The 18,668-nt window shown below is 37.8% G+C and overlaps 1 protein-coding gene across 9 annotated transcripts in view; it reads right to left on the bottom strand.

The window, feature by feature from the left end:
- Nucleotides 1–4,047: 4,047 nt before the first annotated feature.
- Nucleotides 4,048–18,668, bottom strand: part of tada2a (transcriptional adaptor 2A) — a 45,288-nt gene continuing 30,667 nt past the window's right edge. For 2 of the 9 annotated variants that reach the window (XM_059973357.1, XM_059973367.1), the window contains 6 exons: nucleotides 13,266–13,376; nucleotides 12,365–12,436; nucleotides 10,143–10,275; nucleotides 6,412–6,453; nucleotides 4,920–5,010; nucleotides 4,048–4,515 (listed from right to left, as the gene is read on the bottom strand). In XM_059973357.1, the coding sequence (XP_059829340.1) occupies nucleotides 4,330–4,515; nucleotides 4,920–5,010; nucleotides 6,412–6,453; nucleotides 10,143–10,275; nucleotides 12,365–12,436; nucleotides 13,266–13,376 (635 nt within the window). In that variant the 3' untranslated portion in view covers nucleotides 4,048–4,329. Of the gene's footprint in view, nucleotides 4,811–4,919; nucleotides 5,011–6,409; nucleotides 6,454–10,142; nucleotides 10,276–12,364; nucleotides 12,437–13,265; nucleotides 13,377–18,668 lie in introns of all 9 variants that reach the window. The other 7 variants (XM_059973360.1, XM_059973361.1, XM_059973358.1 and 4 more) reach the window with 7 other exon arrangements.

Below are 18,668 nucleotides of genomic sequence, written 5' to 3'. Positions count from 1 at the left end.
AAAAACAACTTTGCACGAGGTCTTGTAACAGGGGAAATAAGGGGATAGAGAATGTAAAGTCTTTTTCTCTGGATAGAGTTCTCTCACTCAAGCTAACATAACTTGTCCTTGGTCCGACCTTGAGGAAAAATCTACTGATGAATCATTTGTGCAGATAAAAGAAACAGGCACAGACTATTGTAGATTAATGTAAGTGTGGCCCTGTATAAATCAATGGACCATTTTCACAAAGGCCTGAAGTAATATTGACTATGTGCATTTACTAAGCCTTAGAGTTGATGTATATTCCTGCAGTTTATTCACTGTATGATGATTACAGGTGAAGTAGTTGTTCAAGAAAAGGCAATCTTGTAATCTAACAAAAGCAGCTGGAATCAGTGCAAACATTGTGAACGAACCTCCATGTTGTACTGAGGCCACGTTTTACTGTCTGGCTAATCAGTTTTACTTGCTTGACCACATCTATTACGTGTTTCCTTTGTCAAAGTATCCATCTTGTTCACCAATTTGCCACCCATCACTTATACATGTAGTTCAGACAGTCCAAAAATTTAATTGATTACTTCAGTGACATAAGAGTGCAGAGGTCCAATTCTGCATTGTACCTTTAATTAATTAATTAATTATATTTTCAGGGTGCATAGAGGCACATGATAAAGTCAAAGCCAAAGTCAGTATGGTTTCCTTAAGGGGAAATCTTGCCTGACAATCCGTTGAAACAGACAAAAGAGAGTCAGTGGATGTTCTTTACTTGGATTTTCACGAGGTTTTGACAGGGTGCCGCACTTGAGGCTGCTGAATAGTTAAGTGCCTTTTGTATAACAGGAAAGACACTAGCGTGGATAGAAGGTTGGCTGACTGGCAGAAGGAAAACACTGGGAAGAAAGAGGGGCTTTTCTGGTTGGCTGCTGGTGACTAGTGTTCAGCACGGGTTGTTTGGTTTGCTGTTATTTGTTAATGATCTAGATGCTGGAATCGGTGGCTTTATGGCCAACTTTGCAGATGATACAGATAGGTAGTGGGGCAGGTAATGTTGGAAGCAGGGTGTCTGCAGGACTTGGACAGATTAGAAGAATGGGGAAGGAAGTGGCAGATGGAATAGTGTAGGGGAGTGCATTATCATGCACTTTAGTAGAAGGAATAAAGGCGTAGACTATTTTCCAAATGGGAATTAAGTTCAGAAATTGGAGGTGCAAAGGGACTTGGGAGTCCCGGTGCAGGATTCTCTAAAGATTAACTTGTGGGCTGAGTTGAATGTAAGGAAAGCAAATGTAATGTTAGCATCATTTTGGGAGGACTAGAAAATAGAAGCAAGGTTGTAATGCTGAGGTTAGCACTGGTCAGACATTTGGAGTATTGTGAACAGCTCTGGGCCACATATCTGAGAACAGATGTGCTGGCGTTGGAGAGTCCAGAGGTTTAGGAGAATGATTTAGAATAAAAGGGTTAATGTATGAGGAGCTTTTAATGGCTCTGGGACTGTACTCCCTGGACTTTAGAATAATGGGGAATGTGGGGAGATCTCTTTAAACTTACTGAATATGGAAAGGCCTGGATAGAGTGAACATGGAGAGGGTGTTTTCAACAGTGGGAGAATCTAGGACCTGACTGCACAGACTCAGAATAAAAGAACATCCTTTTACAACTGAGATGAGAAGGACTTTCTTTAGCTAGACAGGTTAGTGAATCTGTGGAATTCATGGTGATAGACAGCTGTGGAGGCCAAGTCACTGGGTATATTTAAAGCTGAGGTTGAGTTTGATTAATAATTTAGTTCTGGCTGAAAGAACAAAGTCTAAATGTGGCAGGACAAGAAAGGATTCATTGACTTGTTAATGGTAATAAACTGCAGCAGTGCTATTATCAAAGGTTCCAAAGGTGAGAATTGGCATTGATGTTGATGGGTTAAAAGTGCCAACTGACTACAGATCAATACATTTCTCCAAGCACTGGTCTCTAACCTTACTTCAGAATTTTCCTAGCATGTTTTTGTCACACTTTTCAGAAATAGGGTCCAGAATTTGAAATTATTACAGCAAAGTGGAAATGGAAATATACATGTGGATGTTGGTCTTGGACATTGCCACACTGACAACAGTCCATCTATCTTACCAATGGATTTATAGGATTTTGCAGAGCCAATTGGCAGTAATGGCTTCGCCAGTGCTTTCAAATTTCTATGTGTCCATGCCCATTAAGCATACACAGGGTATCCACAAGACCGTAAGATATAGGATCAGAATTAGGCCATTAAATGCACCCAGTGCTTGGCCTCCACAACCCTCTGTGGCAACAAATTCCACAGATTTACTACCCTCTGTCTGAAGAAATTCCTCATCTCAATCCTAGGGATGATAATTTATTCTGAGGCTGTGCCCTTGTTTCTTGGACTCTCCTACTAATGGAAACATCCTCCCCATGTTGACGCTGTCCACGTCCTACCTACTTTATGTCAGTACTTAGTCATTGAAAACTCATTTCTTCAGTTGGCTAAAATGGATAGCAACAAAAATGGAAGTTGTTTTTGTTACTGGGTTTGGATATGGCCCAAGTGAGGGGTGAGAGACACTGAAGCAGGTCAATAGTTCACAAACTTTATTGCGAACAGTGTTTAAGGGGAAATAAACAATAAACGCTAGGCCAAATAAGCCGTTAACTAAAACTCTCAAATGGGAACCAAAGCCTATACTGCGGCTGAAAAGAAAATCTAAACATTAAATGAATACTGCCAGTCTTTGAAGTCAGTTGATTCAAAAAGTACAATTTCTCAGGGAAAAGGCCAAAAGCAAAACAGTGAAGTGTTGCTGTTCTCTGTCCAAGTCTCAACAAGCGCTATGACAAGTATGGAGTTAAATACTATCATGATTAAATAATCAGCTGAATGTGCAAATTCACAAGCACAATTGCTGCATCTACCTCACTGCCGAATCTGTGGTTGTAATGGCTTTGCAGTAAATGACACCAAAATCTCACTAAAGCATGTGTGTATTATCTCAGGTAGCATGGAGTGAGATGAATACTATACTTAAGGAAATACTGAGCTGTGGGTGGAAAACTGGTATTAATAATCAAACATAATCCAGGAGTATCCCTTTCAGGAGATAGGAGATTAATAATTAAGTATATTAAATTGGAAGTTTCTTTGTTTTAGTATAGTATGAAATCAAGAGTATCTGAAAACACAATTTTAGTAGCGAATTTAATTTCTTTTTACAGGTCATCAGCCTTGGTTCCTAATATCTGCCAGGTCTTTACCACAACATTCAGATTCATTTATTTTATGACACATACTTTGAAATGTGTCATTTGCGTTAACAACCAATGCAATCTAAGGATGTGCTGGGGCAGCCCTCAAATGTGTTCACATATTCCAGCGTCAACATAGCATGGCCACAATGTTCAGCAGAACAGAAGCAAGAACAAAACTACAAACCTCTTTGCTCCCTTCTAACCATGCTCCTACTTAGGCAAACACACACACAGACCTAACCCTAACTCAACTCCAGCACAGCCCACCTCAGGGCCTCCAGCTTCCAGTGGACTTGCAAATCTGAGGTTGTAATAGAAGTGTCCTCTGAATCAGATGATGCACAGGAGGCAGTGCAAGTTTTTAAAAAAATCCAGTGTAGTGATTATATCCATTTGTGATTATGTTATGATTGTAGATCGCAGAGTAAGTTAAAGGGTTGGGACATGAGGAGAGCTGGAGATAGCATGTGTTCAAAAACTGCTGATCTCATATGGCTGATTGTCATTTAAGTATGAACCACCCATTCTGAACACTGAAGGTAACTATTCAAAAGTAGTATTGTCCCAATCACATTTTTTACTTCCCGACAGTCCTGGAGATGTTTCCTCTAAAATAGTGCTTTGAGTGAAACTCCTTACTAATTTCCATTTTGTAAATCCAATCTCAGCCTACAAACGACTGGATTTATTTGTTGTGTATTTAATCTCCTGGTTCATGCATTGTTGCTTGGAAATGCAAAAATTTATCACTCCCCACAATTAAGATCTCATCTCAACAAAAATGTCTAAAACAGTAAATTCAGTGGAGAAAATTTAATAATTTTTGGTAATAAAAAAGTTTAAATATACATCTTTATAAAAAACATGTTTTTATTGTGCTGAATTCACACTACATTTATCAAAACACAAAAGATGCATAATCTGACAGTGAACAAATTCCAATCTTGTACAAAAAAGAGAATAAATAAAAAAAGATGTTTTTTTCCTATTCTGTACATCACTGACAAAAGAAATCAGAGGTTTCCAGGTGACAGTCAGTTGTGTGTCAAGGTTGCCTAGAGGTAGCCTTGGGTCACCCATTTAAGCTTTAGTAATATATCCTTCTCGGATCAGGAAATCATAGATCTTTCTAGTTTTGTTCACATCTATCTTAATGAGAGTCCTTGCCTGGGCTAGCTTTAAACCACCTAACCTGCTGCTTTCATTCATTAAAGCCGACTTGTATTCCAAGTACGCTCCGGGAACCAGTCGCACCATCTGACATAGCTAGGAAATGGGTGGAGGAAGGGCAGAAAGAGAAAATCCACAAACAGCGTTATTCCAACATAAATTAAAACATTTTGTCCAAATTTCCTGTTTATAGGAAGGCTATGATATACCAGAACAATAAAATGTGTCACTCATCTTTTTCTAAGTAGCAGTGTTTGTAAAATTTCCATTTTAATAATACCATTGAGATTCTGCTGCTTTCTCTTAAAGGTAAAAGGTATTGCAAAAACTACTTTAGAATATCAGGTTAACTCGCGACATCTTGGTTGGAACTAGTGGTAGCCTGAAGAAACTGTAAGTAACCGAAATAAAATTTGATTAGAGTTAATGTATTCCTCCCCACCAATAACATTACAATTTTATATTCCCAGGGTTAGCAGCATTGAGACCAACGCCTGTACCTCTTTTTCCTTATCATTGAGTTTCTCTGTTCCAGGTAGGCCCGTGAGGTTCAGTGGGGGTGCATTTCTCCGACCTGCTCCATCCATAACAAATGAAAGGAAAACAAATGGAATTTCAGTAAAGAATAGTACAGAATAAAAAATTAATCTTCTACACTTCTTTGGGTAAGAAGCTGATAAAACACAGTGCCAACTGCTCTACATTTTAGTGGAAACAATTACTGTATTTATCACTTGGAAATTCAATACACTCACTGAAAAGCTATGCTTTCCAAGAACCTTGGGTCAGAAGCAAGAATTTAATTTAATACCAATTCTCTAACTTGTAATCCCTTCAAGCATACTTACTATCAGGATACAGATATTGCTCATATACTCTCAGATTCACTGATGAAAGAATTGAAAAATAACATAGGTGCTAGATCTGATGCTTAATTGCTGTGAAATATGGCAAATATATTTAAAATATGCTGTGATTATGGTGATGAATCATCTTTTTGCAGTTTTCAGAGATTTATTTTTGTAAAATCCCTCCTTAATATTTTGTTCAACTGGAACTGATGCAGGAAAGGGTCATTTTCAGTATAAACGAAACGAGATCGGTGGGAAAGAATAATGATATACTCTGCAGTTTGGAAATGAGCGGAAAAGAACAGACAATGAAAAGATCAACTGAGAACATCACTCTTATTTCTTTCAAAAGTGCAATAATCTAAATAAATCCAAGACTGTTTAAAAATCCAAGTTAGAGTTTCTTGGGGGGGGAGGGGGGTACAATTTTTTTGAGCAAAGATTAAACTTAAAGGAAATGTTTAAAACTGGCTGAGAAGTTAGTGTGTTATAATAATGAGCTTTGATGAGACAAGTAGTTTATTTTTATTTAAAACAAAAACCTAAGTATTAGTGTGACAAATTAAGCCAAACCAAGCAATGCAAATATTTATTTGAACAAGTTTTTAAAATGATGCTATATGTGATAGACTGAATGCAACGTTCACCGGGAATTGAAAGGAGGGTGGTCTAGACAATTAAGCTCAAGCTATTTCAAAAGTCATTACTCTGTTTCAAATAGTAAGGCCTTTTAAAGGACTGGTGCAGGGAACTGATGGTATTTCTAATACACTTGAATTTCTTTTATGACCAGATAGTGAAATCCTATAAATTACTAACTCAGAATAGAACAAAAATTGGTTGAATGAAATAGTTATTTATTTACAGTATTTTCAAAATATATTTAAAACAAGCCATCTTGCTTTTGTTCAGGAAATCTAATGTATGCAACTGTGACATTTAATTTATTTGACCAATGCAACCTCTGTCTGAAGCTATCCGGCAAGTAAGAATGACTCCAACTATTTGCAAGAGAAATGGGGATGTGAGATGTAGTTTCTTTACCAGGTCTAATCTCTATCATACCATCAGTGTGTTTTTCTGCAAGTTAAGAACTGCTTTGTGCACTTCACTCTAAGCCATGAATAGCAGCTACTCACCAGCTGAAGAAATGATTGGTGCCGCTGGGTTTAGTCCTGAATCACTGAAACAAAAAACATATAAAACATTATGAAATTGGTACATTTCTAGAACATGAAAGGCACTGTCTTTGTAACATATATCTAAAACACTAGTGATTCCCTCAAAATTGAAAAGGTGTTCTCTCCTCATTCCATGTTATTCAGGAAGTATGCAAGGAAACACAAGTGCTCAGCAAGAAACAAATGTACCCTTTCCAGCAACTTCATGGGAATTTTGAGTGTATTTTAAAAGGAAAAGTGATTTTATTATAAACAATATATTACATACTGAAGACCTAGCAAATATACACAACACACACTAATTACCAAGAAAAAAACTGAACATCAAGATTGCCTGAAATCTATATTATAGAATGCTTGCACCAGAGCAGGTGGCTATTTGGTCAATTGTGCTTGTGTCAGGTCTCCATCTTAGAAACTACACTAGTTCTACCCCTGGCATTTTCTCCATAGCCTTGCAAAATTTTTCTTCACCCTAAATTTATCTAATTCCCCTGTGAAGACTGCAGTGAAACTTTCTTCCATCACATCCGCAGGCATTGCATTCCAGATTCAAAGAAAATGCTGTGTGAAATAGTTTTTCCTCATGTTTTACTTTTCTGGACCATCTTCAATGCCGTCTTAGCCTTCTAATAATGTGGTGACCAGAAACTAACACAATACTCTAGTTGACCCTAAACCAATATTTTATTGGTTTGGCCCTGTTACTTTCACCTGCTTGTACACCTATTCTCTAGGATCCTCTGCTCCTGCGCCCTTTCTAGGAAGCTTCCTTTCTTCTTTATGCTCTCTCCTCATTCTTTCTGACAAATTCCATCCATCATGTTAGATTTCTCTATGTTAAACTTCATCAGCCAGGACCCTATCTATCCCACCAGTGTGTCTGTCCTCTCTGTTGTAATCAGTCAGTATTCCCTTCACAGTTCACAAATTTTTAGTCGGGTGCACCTCCATGTCCAGGTCATTAATAGAGATTCAAAAAAATAGCACCTCTGGTGGGGGAACATGTCACATCCTTTTCAGGCGGTTAGTCCACCTTTGGTCCTCACTTGTGGCTCCCTGTAGCTGTTTGCACGCCACGGCGGCCACACCCTGGGCAATGGCTTCAACAAGTCGGCTAAACCAGGTGCAGGTAGCCGATGGGTCTCAAAGCCTCAGTGAGATAGGGAGTTGTCTATTCCAGCATGTGAAGGCAGACTCCAGCGGATTGAGCAGACAAGACCAATGTAAGGTCCAACAGTCAAGAAGGCGGTCTCTGCAAGTGCCATGGAACACGTTAGAGCACGACAAGACACAGAAAATGTCCTGGTCATCCACTGCGCCTAGTCCCATCTCAACTCTTGTCGTGCCATTGGATCCAGATGGGAATTGGGAAGAGAGAGTGAGGCTGATGCTGCACAACTCTCCCTCACTTAAATCCAAATCAAGCACTAGTCTCGACACCATCATAAATAAGCTTGCTGGTGGTGCAGTGGCATCAGGGTGAAAGATCCCGAGATCGAATCCAGCTGGCTCCCTTGCACACTCTCCATCCGTGCTGGGTTGAGTGTTGAGATAGCAACTCTACCTCGTAAAAAGTACTAATGGTGTCGAGGTCTTCATTGATTACAATGGACGAACCTTACCCCCATCATACAGGACGTGCTCTCTTCTCATTGTTACTGTCAGAAAGTAGATACAGAAGCCTGAAGGCACTTACTCAGTAATTCAGGAACAGCTTCTTCCCATCTGCCATTCTGACCCATTGGACCCATGAACACTACCTCACCTTTTAAAATTTTTTTTTCTGTTTCTGCACTATTTTTAATTTAACTATTATATATATATATATATATACACACACACACACACACACACATAAAGATATAGAAAAATATACACACACTATACTTACTATAATTCAGTTTTTTTCTATACTTATCCTGTATTGCTGGTGCTAAGTTAACACATTTAACAACATATGCTGGTGATATTAAAATTGGTTTTGGAAGATATGGAAGGTGCCAGAAGTATAAATTGTGAAAGTACTTTGCCATTTTTTAAAAATATACATCTAACTGACGTATTTACCTCAGCTACTCATGAGCAGTAAACAGAGCTTTCATAAAGAGAAATAAACATAATGAAATTCACTTGTTTTAGCTGAAAGAACTGATTGTGGAGGCTAAGGGCTGTTTCCTACCTTATGGGATTCATTTAATCACCTCTTGTTACGTTTCATGGTAGTTGGTGGAAACTTACACCACAGACTTACTTAAGTAACTCTGAAATAACTTATCTGAAACATTTACAGCATGGTTTCTGCACTGAATATATAGAGCTCATTGGAGTAATTCCGCCTACATTATAACTACAAGCTTATTTGTAGAGTTGCATGAATACAGAAATGATTCATGGAGCAAATAATTTAAGACGCCTTAAGTAAAAGGACAAAGTTCAAAGTGACTAACACACGAGATTGATGAAATTTCATAAAGTACTGTGCAAACACACACACATATATTATATATATATATGTATATATGTTTGTATATATAGATTCCAAATAATTAGTTTATAAATCATTACAGAATGTCTCTCTGGTGCTTCTCTCTCCCTTCCCCTTTTTTCAACTATGATTCCTCTCTCCCTGCCCCTTTCCCACTCTTTCTCCACAATAGGGACCCATATCAGAATCAGGTTTATTTTCACTCAGATATGTCATGATATCTGCTATGTCCTTTTGTTTGCAGAAGCAGTATTGTGCAATACAAAATTATTACAGTACTATGCAAAAGTCTTAGGCACCATAGCTATATCAGACTTTTGCTCAGTACTATACATTACAATATGACATGTATATTTCCATGTTTATTAATTCAGTTATGATTGATCAGATGACAAATTAGTGTGTCCCATATGTTATTCAGTGCAGCTTTTGTGCCAAGACAGAATCTTTTTCTCAAGTTGCAACTGCACAAGGGTGTAAATTGAATCACTTGGATACCACAGAAAATTTACATAGTGCCAGATTCAATGACTGACAGCATATTTTTCATGAGGATGTGATTAGAATTGGAATCTTAAGCATTTCATGATGATTTGGAAATGCAAGGCCATAGGGAAAGGAATCATCTGATTCATGAGCATGATTCAGCCGTCACTTTGGGAAAAAAAGCAGTTTGAAGTAGTCCAGCTAGTGAATTAGTGAATCTGTTGAATTACGTCTAAAGTGATGACAGTCTAAACAAAGTGACACAAACCTAACTTAATGATTCAACATTTCTATTAAGTATTTCAGGAATAAAAGAGGAATCCATTTACTGTGTGCTGTGTGCCAGGATCCAGCTGAGGGTACACATGGATACATTAAGCTTCAGAACTCTTTGACGACTCATTATGTCTCACAGTACCAACATTGCCAATTCTCCCATGAAAATGAAAGAGACAAAATGCAATTATATAAACTATCACAAAGGACTGCAGAGGTAGGTCTCTGGAGAGGGGGTCAGATTTAAAGGGAAAGTAAAGAGGAAGAACACAGAATTGAAGGGTAAGAGAGGAAATGAGGCCTGAGGCAGATCAAACAAGATTATATTGAATGGTGGGACAGATCTAATGGCTATTCTTGGTCCTACTTTCTTACATTTTTTTTTAAAACTTATTCACACTGTTGTGAGCTCTTGCCTCGAGATGACCGGGGAGAACTCACATTGCTGCTTGCCTGTGTAACCACTGCTGACAAGCACTGGAGTCCTGGAGGCACTGAAGCACATCTGTGAGCATGCAGCGCTTTAGACGTTCCTCTTCGCGATGCACCTTCAAGCAGTCATATACTTTGGCACCTAGATATGAAAATATGATTAAATAACAGCATGCAAAATACCAATTTCTATCAACCTTTTCTTAAAAAAATCTCACATAACAATAGATATGTTAATGAGTAAGTTTAATTTACAGAATCTAAACGTTAGTTTTTGAAATTAGAAACAAGAGATTTAAGATTTTACCAGTGGTCAGAAGAATTAACACCACAGAATATATTTAGCCTTCTCCTCTCTGTACGTCTCCAAATTAAGTATGATATTATTCACACGGAGCTGGTTATGACAACAAAAATATTACTTACACCGTTGGTAACAACCAGAAGGCACTGAACCTTGATAACAGTCTGTATGAATCAGATTTTAACAAATTTTGTTTTACTTTTCTAATTTAGAAATGGACTTCAAATGTCAATCCTGAAAGTTAGTCCATGTTAACAATGAATTAATTTAATATTAATGTTACCTTATTCCTTTTCAGAATATATGGATAAAAATGCAAGTAGAAACAGAAGCAAGCCCATAATGTTCATGCTGGCCGTCTACTTTTCTGTCCAAATACTAGATTCACATACGTCCTTTCAGCCCAAAAATCTCACCTTGAACTTGACCCAGAAATATTTCACAATTGAACATCCTCGACTATTTGGGGTGGCGAATGCCACAGATTGATAATCTGTTGATTTATAAAGACTTGTGTCCCAGCTCCTGTTAATCCTGAGGTATTGCCTCTAGTTTTAATCAGAGAATTTAATGGCCATGAAAGTAAAATGCCATCTAATGGAGAGCTCCACTCTAACCTAATAGCTGCTGCAGGAGTAAGAATGAGGATCAATACATTTTGAGATATTTATAAATCACTCATTTGTCAGATATTTCTGAAAAATGAAATTAATTAATAGATTACATTTTATGTGTAATTCTTTTACAAAGGAATTACATCTCTGAATTCTGTCTTCTACATTATTCTACCTTCACTAAATGGAGGAATTCAGCAAGTTAGGCAGCATTTCTAGCATCTGCAGAATCTCCTGTGTTCTACATTACTCTGATTCCTGTACCTAACTTTTTAAAAAAGTCAATTTAAAATGGAGGTTGATATTTCTTTTGTACTGGTTTTTGTAACAAATGATTCTGAACCACAGTTTTATGTGTGTTGAAAAAAACCCTACAGAGGAATACAATCAGAAAATATATGCCAACAGCTCTGATTAGCATTGGAGTCATTCAAAAACAAAATGGTGCTACTGGGCATCGAGTTGTGGAGATGATCTTAAATTGTGCATTCCCTGCAGACTATTGTTGCATAATAAAACCGAAAGTACCAAAGCAAATTGATCATCAAACAAAGGAAGAGGAACGGATAAGCTAACTGAAGGGAGAAAGGAAATTCACTAAACCTAATAACTATTACAGAGTTTACCTTGTTCAAGTTTCATCATCAAGACGTATGATATAGTATACCTCACATCCATGGCATAAGTATATGAATGTATATAGATAGCTTCTTCTTCAATTTTAATACACACCCGATGATCAGCAGTTTTAGGACTCAGGTGAGCTTTTGATTCCTACTAATTGTTTTACAGTGTCATCAGGAAAGAAAAGTTGAATGACACTGTTAAAATGACTTAAGGTTTTACTATTGGACAGATGAACTTACACCACAGTGTAAATGTTGCCTCTTCCTCCCCTTACATCTCCAAATTAAGTAACGGATCAGATAGAACTGGTTAAAAACAAAAATACTGCCTGCACCAATTTTTGGTTATAAAAGGCATAGGTACATTAATAACAATCAGAAGGTACCGAATCTTGATAATACTTCGTATGAATCAAATTTAAATGCTTATCACTGCTTTTGCTTTTCTAATTTACAAATGTTTAAAAAAAAATCTGCTACTAGACCTAGAATTCACTGCAAAGTTTTTACTTGCATATATTATGTAAAAATATTTTACACGCATGCACAGTAACATTATTTCACGGTACATTTAACTGGATAAGATGCTCTTTATAAAACAGCTTTCCTCTTTCTTCCAGCAAGCTTGTATTTACAAGGTTATTCTGAGAAACAGAAGTTACTGAATAGCATTCGCAAATAATTCACCACGGAATGTGAAGATTCCTGCTCTTCTGTATTCTTGTAAACGCTTGATTTCTTTCCGGAGTTCAAAATCCACTGTGGAAAAAGGATATGTCAAGAGTTGGAATTTTGTAATTTAATCTGTGTAACATTACTATTCCCTAGGGGCCCACTCCAACCACTTTTTCTTGATAGTTTATATTTCCATGACCTAATATAATGCAAAGTTGGATGATAAAATACTTTATTTTGTTCCCTTAAAACAAACCAATTGCTTTGTGTGTATATTAAGACAGTTAAAAGGTACGAAAATCACTATTAAAAAGATAAATTCAGTGGCCACTTTATTCGGTACATCTGCTCATTACTGCAAATATCTAATCAGCCAATCATGTGGTAGCAACTCAATGCATAAAATCCTGCAGACCTGGTCAAGAGGTTCAGCTGTTAATCAGACCAAACATCAGAAATGGGAAGAAATAATCTAAGTGACTTTGATCATGGGTGTTATTGGATCGTTGGTGTCAGACAGGGTAGTTTAAGTGCCTCGGAAACTGCTGATCTCCTGGAATTTTCAAACACAACAGCCCTTAGAGTTTACAGAGAGTGGTGCAAGAAACAAAAAAAAAATCCTGTAAGCAGCAGGTCTGCGGGTGAAAACACCTTCTTATTGAGAAAAATCAAAGGAGAATGACCAGATTGGTTCATGCTGACAAGAAGGTGACAGTAACTCAAATAACAATGTGTTAGAACAGTGGTGTGCAGAACAGCATCTCTGAATGCACATGTCAAACCTAGAATTGGATGGACTACAGCAGCAGGAGACCTGTACCTGATAAATGAGTTTGAATTCTAATTAAGATCAAAATAAGCAATGGAACATATTTTCATCATAAGAAAACAAATGAATGCAAGTACCACATACATGAATGACTTTCAATAAACTTATCATGTTCTGTAGGTCCCAATAGTCTTGCAAAGTGTCTCATTGCTTCATAGAGATCTTGAACTTCTTTAGGATATCTTCTTTCAAGAACTGCAATTATACAACAAATAATTCTGAATGTATATTCTCTATGGTTATGTGATGCAATTGCAATTATCCCAGGAAATACTTTATAATAATGCCCAAAGCTTTTGCATAATTAGCTCCAAAAGATCCAACGGTTCTTTACTTGCATCGACATCCTTTAAGTATTCAGGGATAATCAATGTGTTTCTACGCTTAACCATCAACCATTATACATAACAAACATCAACTGCTGGTGGGCCACTAATGACTTCTGGGACTGGAAAACACACTAGTCCTACATTTTCTGCTTTCTTAATTTCTCTTAGATTTTGTTTTGTTTGATGCACATTTTACTAAGGCCTGCTGTTTAAGTATCTCAGTATAAAGCTTTTTTCATTATCTTCCTCCGTTACTTTTGAAAATTGCCTTTTTAGTATCCATGTAACAGACATTCCTTTCCTAAAAGAGTTGGGCAAGCGACAAGCTGGAAACCAGCATAAATAGGAAAGACTAATATAGCTGTCAGTCACTTCAGAGATAAAGGCCATTGGGAAGATGGAAAAAATCATTTTTCCCTTTCTCTCCACCCTAAACATACTTGCCATTTTTAGTATCTTGTTTCTCATCAGGGCCTTCTTACTTTCTCTCTACTGACTTCAAATGGATGTTCCATGCAGCCTGTGGGAGATGCATCACTTGGCCTTTCACCCCTGCCGTCCCAGCAAATATTGGGTGAAGTAGTACTTCACCTGCACTTGCAATTTACTGCACTACATTTGGTGTTCATAAAATGCCCACCTCCACACTGGAGAAACCAAACTGAGATTGGGGCGTTGCTTTGTGGAGCACCAGCAGAGTTTCCAGTTGCCTGGCACTTTAATCCACTAACCCACTCCAACTCTGACTGGCCTCCTGTAAAAGGCTCACAGTAAGCTTGAGGAGCAACATCTCACCCTCCCTCTGGGCATGTTGCAGCTTTCCAGGTCCTATACCGTAATCTCCAATTTTGGGTAACTCACTCTTTCTTTTGATTGTATCAAAGCTGGGCAATTCTGCTTGTCATCACTTTGGCCCCGTTTTTTGTATTCTATTCATATAGTTTGGCTTACTGGGCATGTCCCAAAACCTCACCAATAAACATAATGAACAAACAAAAAGGCTTAAAGTGCTAGCAGCTGCCCACAGTAAGCCACCTGGACACTCCCCATCACAGATATTTCCCATGTTTTACCTATCCTTCCCTTACCTTCTCTACTACTGAAAATGAACTTTAAAAAGACCCTCCCCATTTCTTATGAAGGGTCCCAGATCAGAAATGATAAATGTTTCTAATCCCAAAGAAGTGGCCTGACATTCTGAATGTTTCTAGCATTTTCTTTTGTATCTCAGTCTTCCAGCATCTGCTGATTTTGACTGTCATTAGCTGGTTTCCCTCCCCACTCTCAATAGGATCCCTTTCAACCTAACCCAACAAGCACTAGAAGATTTATGGAAGCTACAAAGTGTCCTTATTTGCTATCAAGTTTATTTAAAATTGCAAACGCTAGATCCATTGTGAATACTTAAGTATACTAATTTAAATTGCATCTTTCTCTTCAATTCCTCTCAGAAGCCATAATATGTAAGAACCTTCTTTTATATTAGCCTTAGATCATAGTTGTTTATTGCACTATGCTTAGAATTTTACAGACGGTATAAATTGATTTTATTTTATGGGTCTACTTTCTGTCATGTGCTCAGGATCCTGAAAGTCTCCTATTGTGTTGTAGTTATGCTGAATATGAGCTAGCATATTCCAATAGTATGTGTGTGTTTTTTTAAATTTGAGTTTCTATAGCTACTCTCTTTGAATGAGTCAAGAAGGAGCTTCTGTGAGATACAAGCTAATTAATTAATTAATGGTTAATCGTTGGCTTTGAAAAATATTCTGATGTTACTCTAAACACCCAAACTCTCTTTTCAATATTTGTCTGCCTATTTCCAGTATAGAGTGTTTATTTTTTAAATTTATAAATAAATTTTAAACAAAATAATGCAAAAGGAAAACTGATCACTATTCTGTGGAAACACATAACAAATTATAATGCACATCTTAATTGGTTGACAAGCTAATTTTATCTTAGGGAATCAATTTCATAACCACAGAATATCTTGTATAGTTGATTTACCATGACCTACTTTCAAAATCATTTCCCAATCAGCGGATTATAAATATTGATGATATTACTATTAAAATGTATTGTAAAGAAGCTACTTGCTTTGGTATTACAATTAATAAAATTGTACACAATGAGTAGAGTGGCAAAAGCATCCTTAACTGACTAGTGCTCAACAATATGCAATTGCAAACATATTTGTATTAAAACATTTTGCTTTGCAAGCTGGTGAACTGATGAGAGTAATGAATCAAGGAGATATAACCAAGGTTTACCAACGTTTGAAGAGACGGTGTGATCTGGGACAGTCAGCACAGCTTTCTGTATGGGAAGTCATGTTTGACAAATCTCTTGGAACTGTTTGAGGGTAGATGAAGGTAGGGCTGTCAATGTTGTCTTTAGGGTCTTTAGTAAGGTGCCTAATGGCAGGCTAGTCTGCAAGGTTAAAATGCAGGGGATCCAGAAAGACATAGTGGATTGAGAGCATGGAATGAGCCAATGTTTGGCTGGTTTAAGTTGAAAGTCAGATTGAAAATGTCAATGTCAGGGTCAGAGGTGAGTGACGGGCCAGTGCTTAGATCGCTGCTCAGTGAGGTTTACTCATCTGCGCTGAGCTAAGACTGGCCTGTAACTAACAAGTTCCTGAACCGGCTGCAGTGATGGCTGGCTTCGCGGCTGTGATCTCACTTTCATGAACTTTAGTTCTGAATGTTACTTGCATGATTTGTTCTTTTTTTGGCACATTGGGTTTTTGAAGGTTTTTTTTAAAAATGGGTTCTATTGAGTGCCTATAAGGAGACGAATCACAAGGTCGTATATAGTATACATATTTGGATAAGAAATGTACTTTAAACTTTGGATTCATAATTGACTTAATGGTAGGGAATAAAGTCCTAAACACGTACATGTTTAGAATGAAAAATTACAGAGATCAGCTAGGTATGTGGTCTGAAGACTGACAAATGGGTTTCAATACAGATAAGTGTGAGGTATTGCAGTTTTGGAGATCAAAACAAAGTAGGGCTTCATGAGTCAGGGTATTGAGTATGGGAGATAAGAAGTAATGTTGCACTTATAAAATAATGTTGATGCTGCATTTAGAATACTGTGTACAGTTTTTGGTTCAATAATGTATTGTTAAACTCTAAGAATGCTGAAAAGATTTACCAGGATGTTGCCTGGTTTTGGTGGCTTGAATTACATGGAAAGACTGTGTAGACTAGGACTTTATTCCCTGGAACATAGGAGATTGAAGATGAGACTGATGGAGATCTTGTGGGACATAGATAGGGTGAAAGCGCATTTTTTCCCCCCAGGAGGGGGTGCTAAAAGCAGGAGTGCATAGGTGTAAGATCAGAGGAAGAGATTCAAAAAAGGACATTGGGGCAGCTTCTTCATGCAAAAGGTGGCACTTACTGTATTTGAAATGAGCTGTTAGAAATAGTGGTCGATGAGGGCACATCAGCAACATTTAAAAAACATTCAGATAAGAACATGAATAGAAGAGGTTTAGAGGGCTATGGACAAAACATGGGCAGAAGGAACTAGCTCACTGGACAGTACAGATGCCATGGACCAATTGGTCCTGCTTCCACACTGTGTGGCTTTATGACTCCAAGAGGATTCAAAAAGAGAAAAGGAAAGTGTAGAGATTGAGAACATGGGGGTGGAGGAAAATCCAAACTGTGGGATGCAAATGAAAAAAAAAATGGCTAACAACCTGGAAGCAAAAGTGAATGAGGCTTACTGAGCTGAAACAAGCTTTTATGATATGGAGTTGCCAAAAATATAAATATGAACAGGAATGGAACAAAACCTGGATGGGAAAAAATGGGTGAAACAAGTTCAGAGTGCAGAGGATGAGAAATTCTTTGATATGAAAAGCATAGTCAAGATCAGAAAGGACAAAAGTATGGATGAAAATAAGGTCAGTACAAGACAGAAGGTGATAGAAATGGTAACGTATGTTGAGAGAATTAAAAACTTAATGTGTAATATTGATTATAAATGAATACTACAATGCTCAACTTAATTTAATACTACATTAATGGACTTGAACAGCAACCACTACAGCTAAAGGCCAATTTGCCAGTATAAAGATCAAAGGAATTAACAAATTACAAACCCAAATAGGCACAAAAGGATTAGACAACAATAAAATTGACCCCATTTGCACTATGCTTTCCCACACAAAATTCTTGATCTATTCTATGAAATTAATAAAGTAGCACCATGTCAAAACATTTATTTCGTTTACCATATGGGCATCAAAAACAATTGCTTAGTTGCATCAGCAAGGCATTTGACAAGTTACCCCATGCAAGGCCTATTGAGAAAGTAAGGAGGCATGGGATCCAAGGGGAAATTGCTTTGTGGATCCAGAACTGGCTTGCCCACAGAAGGCAAAGAGTGGTTGTAGACAGGTCATATTCTGCATGAAGGTCAGTCACCAGTGGTGTGCCTCAAGGATCTGTTCTGGGACCACTACTCTTCATGATTTTGATAAATGACCTGGATGAGGAAGTGGAAGGTTGGGTTAGTAAATTTGCTGATGACATAAAGGTTGGAGGTGTTGTGGATAGTGTGGCTGGCTGTCAGAGGCTACATCAGGACATTGATAGGATGCAAAACTGGGCTGAGAAGTGGCAGATGAGGTTCAACTCAGATAAGTGTGAGGCAGTTCATTTTGGTAGGTCAAATATGACGACAGAATATAGTATCAATGGTAAGACTCTTGGCAGTGTGGAGGATCAGTGGGATCTTGGGGTCTCAGTCTGTAGGACACTCAAAGCTGCTGTGAAGGTTGACTCTGTGGTTAAGAAAACATACGGTGCATTGAGTTTAAGAGCTGAGAAGTAATGTTGCAGCTATATAGGATCCTGGTCAGATCCCATTTGGAGTACTCTGCTCAGTTCTGATCGCCTCACAACAGGAAGGATGTGGAAACCATAGAAAGGGTGCAGAGGAGATTTACAAGGATGTTGCCTGGATTGGGGAGCATGCCTTATGAGAACAGGTTGAGTGAACTCAGCCTTTTTTCTTTGCAGCGACAGAGGACGAGAGGTGACCTGATAGAGGTGTATAAGATGATGAGAGTCATTGATTGTGTAAATAGCCAGAGGCTTTTTCCCAGGGCTGAAATGGCTAGCACAAGAGGGCA

The sequence above is a fragment of the Hypanus sabinus genome, chromosome 6 (assembly GCF_030144855.1).
Source record: "Hypanus sabinus isolate sHypSab1 chromosome 6, sHypSab1.hap1, whole genome shotgun sequence".
Classification (NCBI taxonomy): domain Eukaryota; kingdom Metazoa; phylum Chordata; class Chondrichthyes; order Myliobatiformes; family Dasyatidae; genus Hypanus; species Hypanus sabinus.
This window is presented reverse-complemented; position numbering and strand designations above follow the sequence as displayed.